Source organism: Nycticebus coucang, chromosome 6, assembly GCF_027406575.1.
Source record: "Nycticebus coucang isolate mNycCou1 chromosome 6, mNycCou1.pri, whole genome shotgun sequence".
Classification (NCBI taxonomy): Eukaryota; Metazoa; Chordata; class Mammalia; order Primates; family Lorisidae; genus Nycticebus; species Nycticebus coucang.
The window spans coordinates 89,399,102-89,413,577 of record NC_069785.1 but is presented as its reverse complement, the minus strand read 5'-3'; the positions used below and the strand labels follow the sequence as shown (position 1 = coordinate 89,413,577).

The 14,476-nt window shown below is 48.0% G+C and overlaps 1 protein-coding gene across 1 annotated transcript in view; it reads right to left on the bottom strand.

Annotated features, from left to right (window-relative positions):
• LOC128588367 (A disintegrin and metalloproteinase with thrombospondin motifs 7-like) overlaps positions 1 to 9,142 on the bottom strand; it is a 33,596-nt gene extending 24,454 nt beyond the window's left edge. The window contains 1 exon segment of the mRNA XM_053595111.1: positions 8,843 to 9,142. Coding sequence (XP_053451086.1) covers positions 8,843 to 8,942 — 100 coding nt within the window. The 5' untranslated portion in view covers positions 8,943 to 9,142.
• Positions 9,143 to 14,476: the final 5,334 nt, after the last annotated feature.

Genomic DNA, 14,476 nt, shown 5'->3' with positions numbered 1-14,476 from the left:
TTACAGTTTAAAAACCCTCTCCCTGTTGCTCTGTCCTCTTGGATTTCCCAGTAAGGATTGGATTCTTAATCGTTTTTTTGCTATACACTCCCTTCTCAAAATAATTTTCTAAATGCATGAAATAAAATATATTGGAGTATCAAGGAAATAGCTATCAAAATTATTTTAAAAGTGGGGTGTGTGGCTTGGCACCTGTAGCTCAGTGGCTTGGCACCTGTAGCTCAGTGGCCACATACACTGGAGCTGGCAAGTTCAAATCCAGCCTGGGCATGCCAAACAATGACAACTACAACCAAAAAATAGCTGGGTGTTGTGGCAGGCACCTGTAGCTCCAGCTACTTGGGAGGCTGAGGCAAGAGAATCGCTTAAGCCCAAGAGTTTGAGGTTGCTGTGAGCTGTGATGCTATGGCACTCTAGCGAGGGGGCCATGATGAAACTCTGTCTCAAAAAAAAAAAAAAAAAAAGTGGTGTGTGGAATTATATGGTCCTTTATTACTGCTTTAAACAAGGTCTAGTAGCAAATTTAACTATGGTAATTTTGAAGTACTGATGACTGGGTATAAACCTTATTTCAAGACACTGCAACAACTGTAATGAAATAGAAAAATCTTTTTTCTTTTCTATTGGTAGCAAATCACAGGTGCTATTAATACTACTGAGAATTGTTGATAATAGTCACAATACATGGAAATGTAAATTTCACTTAGAGGTTAGAAAAATTAAATATGTAATATTTTCCCATCTAAGTTAATGAATCCCCTGGATTCATTGTCCCTTAGGTTGTGGACCCCAGGTTAGGATGCCTGCACCAGCAGTAAGCTCTCCAGACTGCTTTGTAGGTAAGAAAGCAAAGGGAGGCTCAGAAAGGGTGACAGAATGACCTAAAGCCACACAGCAAGGGTGGCAGAGTGAGCTGAGACAAGGACCCAAGTCTCCCAAGCTCTTCAGTCATATGACTGTATATTCTTAGCAGTCCATTCCTTGCTAAGCCTGTTTCCTCATTGTTAATGTGAAGAAGTTAGATTAGATCAAGTTTTTCAAATTTCTTTGGCCATCAGTCTTCAAAAGAAATCTCAAGTGGACACACACACAGATCAGAGAAGTGCTACTGAAGAGGGGGATGGTGTAGGAAACCTAAGGCCCACGCCTTTGTGCCCCTTTTCCCTTTCTGCAGTTCCTAGCCTCTGGGGAGCACAGTTAGGAAACTCACTGATCTGGAGTTTCTAGCAACTCCAGGTCTTACCCAGGGTGACTGGATTTATACCCAATTCCTGAAATTCTGGCTGTTCATGACAGTGATCCCTTTGGCCCAAACGAATGCCTGGCTAACCTGCAGACATACTACCAGGGCTCTTTCTGCTGCTGCCTGTCAGTTAGAAGGCAGCTGAGCCCTACCCCAAAGATCCATCCTAGCCAGGCTAAGAAACCAGACCATTCCTCCAGGCTGTCTTCTGCCAAGCCACATGATGAGTGCCCTGCACACACCAGTGGTGTGCCCCCTGCTGAGGACATCTTCCTCTTACCACAACTTGAGGTTCAGGACTCAAAGATCCTTTTCCAAGGGTTATGAGGCTGTGTTGGCTGGGTAACTGTCTGGCACTGAGCAAGTCTTCCCCATCATTGGTTATCAGGGAGCCCAAGTGCAAGGAGTTTCCAGACTTCATGGATAAGAATTTCTTAAAAACAGATCGCTCACAATGGCTCCCTGTGGCCCACAGCCAAGCACTATTAGCTCAGTCTGGCTCAGCGGCTCAGACTGGGGCCCCAGACAATGGCCAAAGTTCTCCGCATTCCCGCCCAGGCTCTCCCCAAGGCAGCTCAACTGAGTGCCCAGTCCAATGACACCAAAACAGTTCACAGGGGTGATGATAGGCAGATCCCACCAGCCAGAGATGCCTGGAGTCCTATCTCCCCAGACTCACGGTGCCCAGACGCAAGGAGGCTGTTGCTCGGCCACCATCTTGCTCTCCTCCGTGTCCTCTACAAAATATTTCAACTTCATCAAAATTAAATTTTTCTACTCTTCAAGAGACACTGTTGGGAGAATGAAAAGACTAGTAATAGTCTGGGTGGAAATATTTATAGATCAGGTATTTGACGAAGGACTTATAAAGAATAGAGAAAGAACTCGGCAAAGCTCAGAAATCAAAAACAACTTAACTTTTAAAATGAGAAAAACGTCTTTTAACAAAATATCTTTTAACAAGATACTTCTCAGCAAAGATGATATATACATGGCAAATAAACACAGATCGACACTGTTAGTCATTAAAGAAATGCAACTGAAAATCCCAAAGAGATTCCTCTACATAGCTATTAGAATGCTCAAAGATTGGAATTCTCATACACTGCTGATGGAAAGGTAAAGTGCCATAGCCAGTCCGGAAGTCAACTTGGCAATGTCTTAGAAAAATAAACATATACACAGTTGACCAGGCCATTCCACTCTGGAAATTTTACTCACGAGAACATGAAAGTGTATGCCTACGTGAAGACCTGTACATAAATACTCATAGCCCCTTAATTGCAATAGCCCAAAACTGGAAATAACTCAAATGTCCTTCAATAGATGAATGAATAAACAAACTGTGTCTCACCTACACAATGGAATACTACTCAGTGGTAAGAAAAAAAAATGAACTATCGATACCTGGATAAGTCTCAAAATAATCACGCTGAGTGGAAGAAGCCAGACCAGAAATAGTACATAGTGCCTAATTCCATTTCTATACAATTCTACGAACTTGAAACTAATCTACATTGACAGAAAATACAACAGTGGTTGTCTAGCAAAGAGGGGCAAAAAGGGCAGGAAGAAAGTCTTCTTATGCCTTCAAAGAGGCACGAGGAAACTTCTGCAGTGGATGGTTATGTCCATGATCATGCTTGTGGGGATGGTTTCACAGTGTGTAACATGAGTCTAAAATCACCATATTCTGTATTTTTTATTGCATGACAATTATATTTTTGTAAAGTTGTTAAAAAAAAAAAAAAAGAATTTCTTAAAAACAAATACCCAGGTCTCATCTCAGACTAACTACATCAGCATCTCCAGGAAGCCAGGACTAGAGACTAGGAAGCTGTGTTTCTACCAGAAGCTGCAGGGAGCTGTGATCATTGGAAGTTTTAGGAAGCCTCCTCTAGAAGTGAACCTGGCTGCTCATGAACAGTGCTGGGGAGCTCTGAAAAACGCAGGTGCCCAGGACCCAGCCAAGATTCTGTTTCCAGAACAGGGTTCCCAGAATCTGAATTTTCTTTATTTTTCTAGACTTTCCCAGGGATTCTGATGTAGCCATTTCAGGGGCTTGCCTTTGGAAGCCACTGGGCTGGAAGATTTAAGGCGATTTCTTGCTCTGACAACCTAATAAGGGAATTTGGGACTACAATGCCATTACTACAGCCTGCAGACTTGCTTTTGTTTGTCAGTTTATTGATTGGGTGGGGTTGTTTCAGCTGGCACAAATACTGAAGAAACATTTTAATCAATCACCAGTGTTTTAGAATCACATGATCTTGTAAAAAAATCTCAATTTTCAGCTTTCCTTGAAAAATCTATCATCGATACACATCAGGCCTAAATTCCTACCTGGCAGAAGGAGCTAGAATCAAGCAGTAAACCCCCCCGCAGAGGGCTATGCTCCCTGAGACATCACCAATCCTCCCTATCATTTCCCAACACTGAGGATGAGTGTGGATGGACAGCCCACTGGCATCCTGTGTTTTTTCTCACTCAGTAAAGAATTGACTAACAAAAATGGAAAAACAAGAGATTTTAAGAAAAATTTGTCTCCCTACCAGCCTTTTTTGCTCATTTATGTTACCTGCCTGGTGCTTGGCATTTAGTATGTCACTCTGGGTTACTAATCGTGAGGGAGCATTAATTGCTCCAAAGTCCAGGAAAATGTACGAGACATCATCCTTGCATTTGAAACAGCAGCATGGGTGACAGGGCACCCAGCCCCGGCACAGTCCTGAGGAAGTGAAGCAAGGGGAGGGGACTTCCCATGGAAAGACTAGGATGAAGAAAAGCTTCATCAAGCAGGATGCACTTGAGATGTCACTTGATGTGTGGGTACGAACTCAACTGTGGAGATAAGGAGGATATCGGGGTAGCAGGCACCATGTGGTAGCCCCTCAGAGATGTGGGGAAAAGCTAGAAGTGAGAACCAGCATCTTGAAGTGAATCTCAGCCAGGCATATGTTTTGTGAAGTGACACACAAGGGAGTGACAAAACAATGCACTGTCAGCCAGGTACGGTGGCTAACCCCTATAATCCTAGCATTTTGGAGGCCATGGCAAGTAAATAGCCTGAGCTCAGGAGTTGGAGACCAGCCTGAGCAACAGGAAGACCCCCAACTCTAAAAACTAACCAGGTTTTGTTGTGGACTCCTATAGTCGCAGTTACTTGGGAGGCTGAGGCAAGAGGATGGCTTGAGCCCAAGAATTGAGGTTGCTGTGAGCTATGATCCAACGCCACTCCACCCTGGGTAACAAAGTGAGACTCTGTCTCAAAAAGAAAAAAAAAGTACTGTCAAGAGGCATTTGAAAGACCAGGGTCCCAACTGGGCCACTTAATATTTGTATGACCTGGGTCATACGTCTGAGTTCCAATTTCCTCTTCTGCTCAGAGAATCCAGGCCAGAAAACGCGAGTAATGAAGCCCAGTTTGAGGTGGTGAAAATGACAAAGAGATAGAAAGACAACAGCTACAACTCCAAGGCTTTGTTTAATTGAGTATTGACACTGGTTCCCGGTCATGGAGAATCATAGCCCATCACCTAACGATAAGCTGAAGCACAGGGGGAACTGATGCCAACCAGCCCTGAAGTTCCTAACTGCAGGAGCTATGCAGCATGTTTCTAGGCAACGATGTCGTCCTCAAATGCATGTCGTTGGGGAAGAGATCACCTATGTGACTAAGAGCTTGAAAAAGTGTCCCTGGGGAGGGACCCATATGTCTAGGGATGTGCATTCTGATTAAGAATCCCTGCTCTAGACCTTGGGCAAATACTGCAAGACAGAAATTCAAGGTGACTTACAAAAAAGCATCCTATGAAGTTCAAAAATGTGAACAGGGTTAAGCAGAGCTCTCCTGCACGTAAAAAGTATTCAGATTAGTGTTCTCTAGAGCTGACTGCCTGAATTTAAATCCCAACTCTGCTACCCAAAGCTGTGAGACCATGGGTGAATTATGCAACCACTCAGAATCTCAGCTCCTCCATCTGTAAAACAGCAATGACAGTAATTATAACTTCTCTTTCACTGTGAGAAGTAAATGAGTTAGTACATAAGTGCTTAAAACAACAATAGTTGTCACATGGCAAATGTGAGTTAATAGAAAATTAGCAAGAAAAGTTCTAAAGTATTCTTAGTTATTTCTTTAAAAACTCATTTTATCGCTTTGCCTAATGGCTTAACAAAATATTTTTAATCAAAAAGAAAAAATAGGCTTGGTGCCTGTAGCTCAGCAGCTAGGGCGCCAGCCACATACACTGGAGTTGGGTTCAAACCTAGCACAGGCCTGCCAAACAATAATGACAACTACAACCAAAAAATAGCCCAGTATTGTGCTAGGTACCTGTAGTCCCAGCTACTTGGGAGGCTGTGGGGTAAGAGAATCACTTAAGCATTTGAGATTAAGAGTTTGAGGTTGCTGTTGCTGTGAGCTGTGATGCCACGACACTCTACTAAGGGCAACACAGTGAGACTGTCTACAAAAAAAAAAGTAATAATAATAATAAAAATAAAGATTTATAGGATGTTGCCACTTTTATTGCAATAATTTTTATTTTCTTGCTCTGTTTAGCATTAATTTTTTTATAATGAACTTGTATTGTTCTGCCACTAAAGTATTTTTATCCAGGTGTGGTGGCTCACACCTATAAGTCCAGCACTTTGAGAAATGAGAGGAGGCCAGGAGTTTGAGACCAGCCTGGGCAACACAGTGAGAACCCCATTTCTCAAAAAAAATTAAAAAATTAGCCAGGCATGGCTGGGCACAGTGGCTCACACCTGTAATCCTAGCATCTGGGAGGCCGAGGCAGGCGGATGCTTGAGCTCAGGAGTTTGAGACCAGCCTGAACAAGAGCAAGACCCCATCTCTACTAAAAATAGAAAAACTGAGGCAAGAGGATTGCTTAAGCCCAAGAGTTTGAGGTTGCTGTGAGCCACAGCACTCTACTCAGGGTACTAGAGTGAGACTCTGTCTCAAAAAAAAATAAAAAATAAAAAAATTAGCCAGGCATGCATGCCTATAGCCCCAGCAACTTGGCATCCTGAGGGGGAAGAATTGCTTGATCTCAGGAGTTCGAGGCTACAGTGAGCTATGATCTCACCACTGCATTCCAATCTGGGTGACAGAGCAAGATCCTGCCTCTAAAAAAATAAAAATGAAAATGTTTAAGGGCAGAAGGGGTGAATTAAAAACTTTCTTTCACTGTCACCTATAGTTGACACTGGTAAGAGATGTTAGTGGCTGAACCTAGCGCCTCTCAGTGCCAGCAAGGCATAATTGCAGGTTCTAGTGTCTTGATAGGTAGGTACTTGCATCAGAGTGGAAGCTGCCAAGCTAAACCCACAGTGGGATGGCAGCAGGTGCCTGTCTGCAGGAGTGCCAGCAGTTCTTGGCTGAGTCTGTTCTGCTAAGTCAGGAGGTCTGTTTTGATTGGACTGAGCTCTTGCAACCCTGGGTGCTAAATACTTTGCACATCACCCCCGCAAGACAGAACTATCACTTTGGAGCTTCTGCCAAAGAAATGCCAACATTGTGTTTACCCTCACCTCCTTATTAAGAACATGAGTTACAATCCAGCCCTTCAGACGACCTGCAGCTCATGCCAAGGGATGGTGGTGTGGGATTTGCACACATACTCCTCTGCGGGTCCTCCATGTGTCCTGGTGTGCACAGCAGTGCATGGACATAGGGCTGGGGTGCCCAGTAGACCATGGGGGCTGCAGGGAGACACAACTAGGCCCCACTCCCAGCAAGTCCTTGGGTTTGTCACAGGTGGAGAAAAAGTCAGGATGTATTTCCTAAAAGTTAGCTCACATTGTGCCATGGTCTCAAAGAAGGGGACATTCAGTGGGAAGAGCCCCAGATTGGAATCCTGGGGCTCCCATGAAAATGACCAAAAGGTCAGAGGCCTCCAGGTCAGGAATCCTCAGTGAGTGCAGAATGGAGAGGGCCCTACACTAGAGACAGACACTCCACCCTGGCAGGTCATGCCCATATTAGATGGGAAATGATGCCTGGCCTGCCTCTATTACTAAACAGCAGGTCTAAGTTGTAGGATTCACCAGGGACTCGCTAAACCCACTGGGTCTACCTGACAGACTAATTAAAATAATGGCCACTACATGGTAGTCACTCTGCCCTGTACTAAGCAAATGGCATTCAGTATCTCACTTAATCTTAAAAAGAATCCTCTTGCCAGAATTGCCAGGAGGACTGGACCAAAGTTGAGGCTCCCAGCAGTTCCTGGGGGAACAATTTTCCTGCTGCCTGAATCCTATCACCTGGCTCATCCTCTTTGAACCCCAGCACTGAGCAGTGGGAAAACACTGGTTTCATGCAGGCAACCCAGGAATCTGGTCCTAGTGAGTCACTCTACTCTCTTGAGACTGTTTCCTCATCTGTGAAAGGACTTCCTATCATCTGCCTTGCAGGGGCTGATGTTGAAATGATGAGAAATTAGAACAGGCGAGGCTGGCGCATGGTAGGTGCTCCTAAATGTTCACTTTCTACTCCCTGCCCATGGCTGCTAGACCAAACCTCCTTCATGAGCTGCTCCTCTCAACGTTTAAATGCCCCCGACATTCCGGCCCGGAGGCTTTTCCTCCACAATCCCTCCACTGGGGACGCGGGTCGACCCCATCACAGTAAGCAGGGTCTAACCCGGTCTTGGACTGAGCTTCCCCTGGGGCGCCCTCACACCCTGCAGGCTCTTCTAGCCCATCCAGAATTCATTATCCTTCAGTCCAGCCGCAGGCCCCTCCCCGCTCCAAGCCTTCCTTTGGCCCGGCCTGCAGGGGCTCTCCTCTCTGTCCCACCAGCCTCGGCAGACCCTAAGCTTCCTGAACACCCGGCCAGGGGTCTCCTACACCTTCCGCTGCTCCGAACGCGCCAGGAGCGTGCGGATGCCCAGCAGTTCGCGACGGAACAAGAGTCTGGACGCGGGCCAGAGGCTCGTCGAAGGCCGCCCGAGCCGGGCGGCGAGTTATCCCGGGCGGGGGAAAGAAGCTTCTGTTCCCCGCTCCGCTCCCGGCGCCTTCACACTTGGGGGAGGGAAAGGCAGGAAGTGCAATGGCCTCGCAAGACCCGGCCCCTAAACCACCGAGGGCCGCACCGGGAGCACAAATGCGCTGGCCCGGGACTGGGGGCCGGGGGCGCGGCGAGGGAACCAAGTAGTCCTGCGACCTGGCGCGGGAGCCCGCATCTTCCCAGCCAGCCTGCTTCCCAGGCAAGCCACACACACTCAGGAGCCAGGTCTTCGGCTGGCACACCGCGCTCCGTGCAGCCCCTCGGACCAGAGTTCAGAAAGCAATGCGCGCACTACTGCACCCGATGTGGGGAAACTGGGGCCCAATGAGAGGAAGAGGCTTATTCCAAGCGACAGGCAGGGGATCCATAGCTGAGTCTCGAGATGGGAAAAACTCCTACAGGCGCAGTTTCGCCCCCCAGTCGGACCGAGCCCACCCGAGTCCCTAACATTAGGGGAGTGGGGAACGCAACCAGCTTCAGAAGCCAGAGCGGAGTCCTCAAAAGTGAGACGCGGCTAAACCTCGGCTGGGCGAAGGGTGGGGAGGCAGGGCAGGGCCGGCCGGGCAGGGGCAGCCACCCACCTGATGCGGGTCCCGAGGCGCCAAGCGCCAGAGTGCAGAGGAGCACGAGGAGGGGGTGCCGCAGCGGCGCCGGGCTGCCGGGACGCGGGCCGCGGGGCATGGCCGGGGCTGGGGGGCCGCTGGGCGACCCCGCGCCCACACTCTTATCTGTCCGGTCCAGTCGCTGCCCGGTCCCGGGTCCGGCTCAGGACATGCCAGGGCCGCGTGCGGCTCCCGGCGTCCCAGCTCCGACTCCGGCCTGGTGGACGGCTGCGCTCTGTCCGCGGGCAACAAAGGCTGCAGGGCCCGCCCCCTCGGCGGGGCGGCTAGGCAAAGAAAAGTGGAGACAGCCAAGACAGAAAGAAAGAAAGGGGCAACAGAGGGAGGGAGGAGCGCGGCCGCCCCGCCCCTCGGGCTCGTGGTCCCGCCCCCGGGCCGGCCCTCCCTCGCGGGCGGCCTCCCCTGCACTGCCGCGGTCCGCAGTTGGAAGGGCAGGGCCCAGGCCTGGCGCCCGCAGCGCCCCCCCACGACGGACGTCCGACGCCCATCGGGCCGAGAGCGCCCCCTGGCGGCCGAGGCTGCCCCAGCCCTCCTGACCCGGGTACCTCAAAACTCCTCAAAGAAACTGGGATTTCCATAATTTCTGCCTTGTCCCTAAGCCAATCTCCAAGAGGCGCCCTTCGGTTTGCTCCTTGGCTAGGCAGGTCTGCCCCTCAAAGAAAGAGATACGGAGCCTCCTGAGGGCCTAGGGTCACATAACAGGGCAGCTGGGCCAGCCTCCCCTGGATCCAGAGGTAGATTCTGCCTCGAAGCTCCAGAGAGAGGCTAGAGTCTTCCTCGAGTGGACAGTCATTTCCCACGCAAGGCAGAGTCTCTGGACTCCTTTCCTAGTGGCTGTCTGCTTGGAGCGGAGCAGAGTTCAGCTCACAGCTGGGGATTGCAGCCTCACCCAGGCCAGAGCCCACAGGCTTTCAGCAGGGGCCCGGAGAGCCTGGAGGCTGGCCAAGCCCAGTCTCACACTCTAGGCCAGCCTCTGCCTCACACACGGATCCTCTGTTCCCAGCCCTGGCTCTGGCTTCCTGCTCCCCTTCCCCTTATGCTCCCCCTCTGAGGAGTACTCCCACTCCCTACCTCCTGCCTTCAGTAAACCTGTTCCTGAGGACGTCCACCTTGTCCTTCAGGACCACTTTGGTTAGCTTCCTCTGAGGCCCAGGCCACACTTCCTCATGGTCCAGACTTCTGTGCACTCTCCCTCACCTCAGGAAGCTCACTTTTTCAGGCTCCCTCTCCACCCCAAACCCTGCTATCCTCCTGGGGACCTGCGCTGCACGTGGCCGCCCACTGCCTTCATCTCATCTCCAGTGATCTTCTACTTCACCTCAGCCGCCAGGTCTCTTGGCCACAGCCTAGACTGTGTCATCCCTCATCAGAGCTGACACACCTGGACAATCTGAAGATCAGAGGCCCTAGCCTCACAACCACACTTCATTGCTCTTCCCCAGTCCCTCATCACCTTCCTCTTCTCCCCACCCGCCAGCTCCCCCCAGCTTCACCTACTTCCCTCCCTAGCTACTTGCACTGCTTGATCCCTGCCCCACCCAACCACCTGCCATTTTTCCTGTGCCCCTCACAGCAGCTGGTCTTGTTGCCCAGTGACAGGGACAATTCAAAGTGCTACATCCTACCCCCACCCCACCATGAGCAGGTGTCTGTAAACTAGCATCCACTCACTTTTCCCTCACTCTGGACACAATGGAACAGGCACTGCCCCAGTTGGAAACAAATGCTCCCACCCGAAGTTCTGTGGTTCTCTCCCCTCCTGACTTGCTCCGAGTGTCCTCCACTTTCCTTAGTTTCCACAGGAAGGTTTAATCCTCCTGTATCTAAGTTGGTGAGGCACCAGCCCCATATACTGAGGGTGGCGGGTTCAAACCCGGCCCTGGCTGAACTGCAACCAAAAATAGCCGGGCGTTGTGGTGGGTGCCTGTAGTCACAGCTACTCGGGAGGCTGAGGCGACAGAACAGCTGAAGCCCAGAAGTTGAAGGTTGCTGTGAGGTGTGTGATGCCACAGCACTCTACCGAGGGCCATAAAGTGAGACTCTGTCTCTACAAAAAAAAAAAAAAAAAAAAAAATTCTCTAATCCTAGCACTTTGGGAGGCCAAGGTGGGAGGATTAATTGAGGCCAGGAATTCAAAACTAGCCTGAGCAACATAGAGCCTGCCTCTTTAAAAAGGAAAAAAAATTTCAAAAAGATACTTGATAATACCCTTCACAGACTGGAATCGACTCTACTTCTAACCCCTCATATCTTCTCCCTTTCTCAGTCAAACTGGCCCAGAGGGATGTCTAGATTCCTCTTTTTCCCATTTGTACCTCAGGCTGGACTCTCCTCCATCCCCGTCTTGGTGTCAAGAGTCATAGTCCTTCTCCACCTAGATGGCCCAGTGTGTTCTAGAGATTCCCTCCCCATCTACACACCTCAGCTCTGCCCTCATCACTGGCCAATTTTTTCACTTCACAAATACTGAGTATCCACATAGACCCAGGGGTCTGGGGACGCAGCTGTGAACAGATGGACAAGGACTCTGTTCTCTCAAGCTCCCACTGTGGAGGAGGTCACAGGCAACAAGCAAATAGATAGGTGTATAAACAAGGCCAGCTACTGAGAGGGGCTTTGAAGGAAATTAAGTTAGGAATGACAAAGAGTCTACTTTCCATGGGGTGGTTAGGGAATGTCTTACTGAAGAGGTGACATTTGAGCTGTGGGACCAGAGTGACAAGAAGGAGCCATGTGAAGGTGAAAGGGAAGATGAGCACAAACTTGGTGTCCCCGAGACTTGTCCTTTCAGGGCTAGCTTATATGTTATTCCTTCCAGAAAGCCTTCCCTGACCTCTTTCTCAGGGTACCCTGAGTGCACTTTGCCACCGCCACCAAACTGCTATGTCTGTTTATGGGTCTCTCAACTCTAATATACTGTGAGATGCTGAAGTCATGTCTTACTGCTCTTTGTGATCCCTTGTTTCTTTGGAAAACTGCCAAACCCAAACAAGCAATATCTAGGCTTTTCTGAAATGCAGCCTTGGAATTTGTGTTTTCAAACATCACAGCTGACAACAATTCCTACTTGCTTCCTCCAGTGTCCTGGTCTTTGCTTTGTCCACACTTTGCTGGGTGCCTTCATAAGCTCCTCCAAAGCCACACTAGACACCATGGGGTACAAAAGAATGATAAGGCTCAGTCCTGCCCTCGTGAGGCAAATAATACTCGAACTGGAAAAATGAGACCAGCCAACTCCAAACACTGGGGGGCAAAGTTTACTTTTTGAGCAAAGCAAGAGATTTGATATTTTACTGTGTTTGATGTCATTGTTCAGAATGTCAAATATCCAATTAGTTGAGTTTTTCCCTCATATATTGATAGAAATTCTTTCATTTCTTTCTTTTGTTTTTGAGACAGAGTCTCAAGCTGGGTAGAGTGCTGTGGTGTCATAGCTCACAGCAACTTCCAACTCAGGCCCAAGCAATCCTCTTGCCTCAGTTTTTCTATTTTTAGTAGAGATAGAGTATCACTTTTGCTCAAGCTGGTCTCAAACTTGTGAGCTCAAGCAATCCATCCACCTCGGCCTCCCAGAGTGCTAGGATTACAGGTGTGAGCCTTTTTCATTTGCTTCTTAAATAATTGTTATGTTATATGACCCAACATCTCCAGTAAAAGTTAATGTAGCTAAAATATTATCGAAAGCAGATCAAAATTTAAAAGGAAACTATATTGTTTCTAAATATCATTTTTATATTGATAGATTGCTTACAGCTGAATGCTCTGTATTTAAAATTATAAATTAATAGATAACAATGAAAAACGAGGCACACAATTTTAAAAAATAAATAAAACCACTCTGGGCCTCAATTTTGTTATTTGTCTAATGGAGATGGTGATTCCCACTCCCCTATCTCATAAGTTGTCTAGAGCATCCCCTCAACCAGAGGGGATTTTGCCTCTCTGAAATTTTGCAATTATCTGGAAACACTTTTGATTGTCACAACAAGGAAGAGGGTGCTAGTGGCATCTAGTGGATAGAGGCCAGGGATGCTGTTAAATGATGGCCACATGCAACAAAGAATTACCCAGCCCCAAAGTCATTGGTGGCAAGGTTAACAAACCCTGGTCTACAGTAATAAAGGTGTTGAAGGCGCTTGGCAGAGTAAAAGCCTTTACATTTCATTTTGTGTTTTGTAGTAAGACAGCACAGGATAACAATTCAAACTTCAGCCAGCGGAGGTGGCTTGCTCCTGTAGTCCTAGTTCCTAAGGAGACTGAGATGTAAGGGTGGCTTGAGGCTAGGAGTTTGTGATGAGCCTGGGTGATATAGCAAGACCTCATCTCAAAAACAAAACGAAACCAAACTTTGCAAACATCCAAAATTCTTCCCCCTGAAACCTGACACTCAGTCCCTTAATTCACCTTCCCCAGGATATTACTATTTCAGTTTCTCTTGAGAACTTCCAGAAAAATTTTATGCAAACACCAAGACACGCTTTATACACTATATATGCTAGCACATATATGCTCTACATGGGTTTTTACCCATTTATGACATAGCTTGGCGATGGCTCCATATCCTTGGTTTCAAATCTGCTGTAGGCCTTCAACAGCTACTGGACATACCAGAATATGAGCTCCATGAGAGTAGGGAGTCTTTGTTTTGCTCACTAATGTATCCTAAGTACTTAGAAAAGTGGAATGCATGTTCAATAGCTATTTTCAGTATTCAAATAGATTTTGCATAGTTGATATTCCTGTATAATATGTGCTATTATCTCCTCTCCTACTGATGAGTAAGTTGTTTCCATTCCCTTGTTGTGACTGTCCACCATGCATACATGTGAGTATATCTGAAGAATAAAGTCCTTGAACTGGGATTGCTATCAAGGGCATGTTCATTTATAACTTCAATAGACAGGTTATTGCCAAATTAAAGGCATTATTTTTCATAGGTCCCTTTCACTCCAGGAGATTGAGCTGAGTAAGAGCTGGCCTTGAAAAAGTACAAGATGATTGCTCAGCCACTGTTCTGGAAGCCCTAGAGACATGAGTGTCTTCAATCTATCCCCGTTCTCTGGAACACTAAGGCCTTCACTTGCCAATGCCATGGCCACAGCTGCCTCTGCACACCTTGAGAGGGCGGTCTGCCCCCACACCATGAGGGAAAATGCCACAGAAAGAGTCAGAGCTTTCAGCTGGCCAAGACTGGCCTCTGCTGCCTTTCCAGTTGCCACCTGGGGCATGAGAATGATGAGAGCGAGTATGTGCTATATCATGTGTGCCAACACTATGTCTTACATGCAGGGTCTATGTAAACCTCTTCTCAACATATTCTCATTTTAGAAGTGGAGATGTCAAGTAACTTGCCCAAGTTCCCGAGTTTGAAGATGTTAAGGGCAGGCAGGACTGGCCTAACTCCAGTGCCTGGATGCCTAACCACTCCACACCACTGCCTCTGCAATTTACCAACTTCAGCTCTGTTATCAAAGGGTCTCTCTGTTCTGGTTCTGCCTCTCAGAGTTGTTTCTAAGTCTTCCAGACAGCTAGCCACTGGGGAGGTGGGCACTTCCTCTTCACCAGGGACTGATTGACGAACACCTACTAAGTGCC